The following is a 2897-nucleotide window of genomic DNA, read 5'->3' on the forward strand; positions in this document are numbered from 1 at the left end:
ACACACACACACACACACACACACAGTGAACACACACCCGGAGCAATGGGCAGCCATATTGCTGTGGCGCCCAGGGAGCAGTTGGCGGTCCAGTGCCTTGCTCAAGGGTCTCACCTCAGTCGTGGTATTGAGGGAGGAAGAGAGCACTGGTCATTCGCTCCCCCCACCTACAACCCCTGCCGGTACGAGACTCGAACCCGCAACCTTTGGGTTACGAGTAAACATAAAACCATGTCTGCATTTGTGAATCTGTAAAATAACTGGTAACAGATGACTTTTTTTTTATCAGCATTATTTATGACACTTCTATATTAATTAAAGGAAAAGTTCACCCAAAAATGAAAATTAGCTTAAAATTTACTTCACTTCAGGCAGTGTTCGAACTATACCGTGGACTTTGGGAGAGCCCACTTTTTTTTTTAAGAATAACTTACAAAGATACATAACAGCTACAAGTGTACTACTTGTAGCACTATATAGGATAAATCACTATACAGGATTTACCCTATTATGCCTTATCGACACGAATTGATAGGTGAAACAACAAACAGCCACCCACAAATAGTCTATAAACAAAGCATCAGGCTGTCTTTGAGTTCACATGAACAACGGTTAAAGTTACTCGTCGTCAGGCTACAGAAGAATACTATAATTCCTGCATTCAATTAGGCCTACGACATCGAGAGTGACGCAGACCTATAACAACCCAGCCACAACACATAATTGCGAATAACATGCCTTACCTTAACACAGAATCGACCACAGAGTCCAACGTTTATATTTTTTCTATGAATCTTTAAGTTAACATGTACTAAACATGAGTGGAATTTGCACCGCAGCGCCCCCACACCTTGATGCTCATGACAAGAATAGCATGTATAGTTATCTTTATCTAAGTGAATTAGGTTTAAATCGCCGTCATACATGAATGAATGAATGATATTTTTGCAATTTTACACATAATAATCCACGATGATCACATTACACAAAACTGAAATTGCACGTCAAAATAACACATTGTCAATATTTTTTGAGACCCCCCAAAATTTCACAAATCACGTTTTCAGGGGAGCCCGTGTCTTAAGGGGAGCCGAGCTCCCCCTAGCTCCCCCGTAGTTCGCACCCTGCCTTCAGGCCATCCAAGATGTAGATGTGTTTGTTTCTTCCCTGGAGAAATTTAGCATTACATCACTTGCTCACCAATGGATCCTCTGCAGTGAATAGATAGCATATAACACAGGTTGTGCAAATGTCACACAAAATTCCAGCTTCCTCACCCAAATGAAAAGGTTTGTAAGCAATAATTAATGAAGATTGTTGTATTATCAGAGAAATAATGCACACCCAAGGTGGAACCGGATTCAACAGAGGAATCAATTATTCTGCTTATACTGTGGTAACCACACCTCAAGACATTGTTCAGATGTTTTATTTCAAGATATTTGTCAGGTTTTTGTCCTTTAAAATGCTTTTGTGTGTAGGACTAATTTATTATGGAACTCATCATAACCCTCCATTGCTTGTTCGTTTGCATGATGCGAGACATTACCCTTCATTCATACTGCCTAAATAAATGTAAAATTTGTGCAGTCACAAAAATACTTCTCTGTAAAATTCAAAGAATGTTCATTAGCATATTAAGTACTTCTAAAAAAACATATGAAGAAAAGGTTTGATGTGTTATCTTGGAAACAGTATTTAACATCAAGAATCCTTTTGCAGTTTTATATATTTGCCAGAGTTTTGGCATTATTTGGACCAAATTTGTTGACAATCAGTTGGGTGGAGCTAATGAATCTCATTGTCAGAACAGTAAAAATACCAGAGGCTACATGATTTGTAATGCCATTTTCAGTTATTAATTCCCTGTACACTTGCATTTCTACTTTTCTAGGTTCCTGAATGGTGTCTAGATCATTGGCATCCCTCAGAGAAAGCCATGTACCCTGATTACTTTGCTAAGAGGGAACAGTGGAAAAAGCTGCGGGTTCAGAGCTGGGATAAAGAGGTATGCATGATCATGGCTTTCTGTGGCCTTTTTTCACATTAAACCTGATGCTTTGCTTTCAAGGTAGCTGAATGAGACCGTCATCACACTAATGGGAGGTTAAATGACATCAGCTAATTTTTCAACAACAACTGAAATCAATTTGTATGTCCTTCAAGTCACCATGAAATCAATCTGCACTCCCGTTGCACTTAACTTTCCATGCCTGAGCACGCCTAACGCCATTATAATGCAACTTTTTGTTTGGAAGAAAACCGCTCTTGCTAATAGATTTATAATTTGTGCAGTGATTTTCAGTCAATCGTTTGTTATGTATCAGATGATTATTATGAAGGAAGCTAAGGTTGAGGGAGGAATTTGCAGATTTACTTGCAAACTAAAATTCTTCTCCATCAATAAGGTTAATCATGTCTGCAAGCAATGAACACTTTAAAAACTGTTCACCCTTTGGTAGACTGTATTTTAAAGGGAACATAACACACACAGTTTTAGCCAATCTCATGTTCATCTTGAGTACCTATATATAGGGGTGTGCGATATATATCGTCTGCGATAATATCGTAATTGTTGTTTTAACGATGTGCGATTTGACATTATCGAGTATTTTGCAAAAACCATTCAAAACATCCCTACAGAGCGCACGCATACATTACGTGAAGTCTAGACTAGTGCGTGTGCGCATTTAGTGTGTTTTCTTTCACTGCATGATTCAGTCTATTAAAATGCATTTAGAATGATCACAAATTCAAGACATGATGGCAGAAAATTTATATATTTATACCACTTCATATAGTTATTCAATTTTACACGAAGAGTGCCGTTTTTTTCCAAAAACTACCATGATTACAAATGTGACATTGAATTCAATAAACAATAAGTTAATTAAGAG

At 37.9% G+C, this 2897-nt stretch overlaps 1 protein-coding gene across 1 annotated transcript in view; it reads left to right on the forward strand.

Annotated features, from left to right (window-relative positions):
- ndufb9 (NADH:ubiquinone oxidoreductase subunit B9) overlaps positions 1-2897 on the forward strand; it is an 80605-nt gene that overhangs the window by 64737 nt on the left and 12971 nt on the right. Inside the window, exon 3 of the mRNA XM_016473030.1 lies at positions 1895-2008. Coding sequence (XP_016328516.1) covers positions 1895-2008 — 114 coding nt within the window. The remainder of the gene's footprint in view (positions 1-1894; positions 2009-2897) is intronic.

This window comes from Sinocyclocheilus anshuiensis, unplaced genomic scaffold (assembly GCF_001515605.1).
Source record: "Sinocyclocheilus anshuiensis isolate Anshui unplaced genomic scaffold, SAMN03320099.WGS_v1.1 scaffold1370, whole genome shotgun sequence".
Lineage (NCBI taxonomy): Eukaryota > Metazoa > Chordata > Actinopteri > Cypriniformes > Cyprinidae > Sinocyclocheilus > Sinocyclocheilus anshuiensis.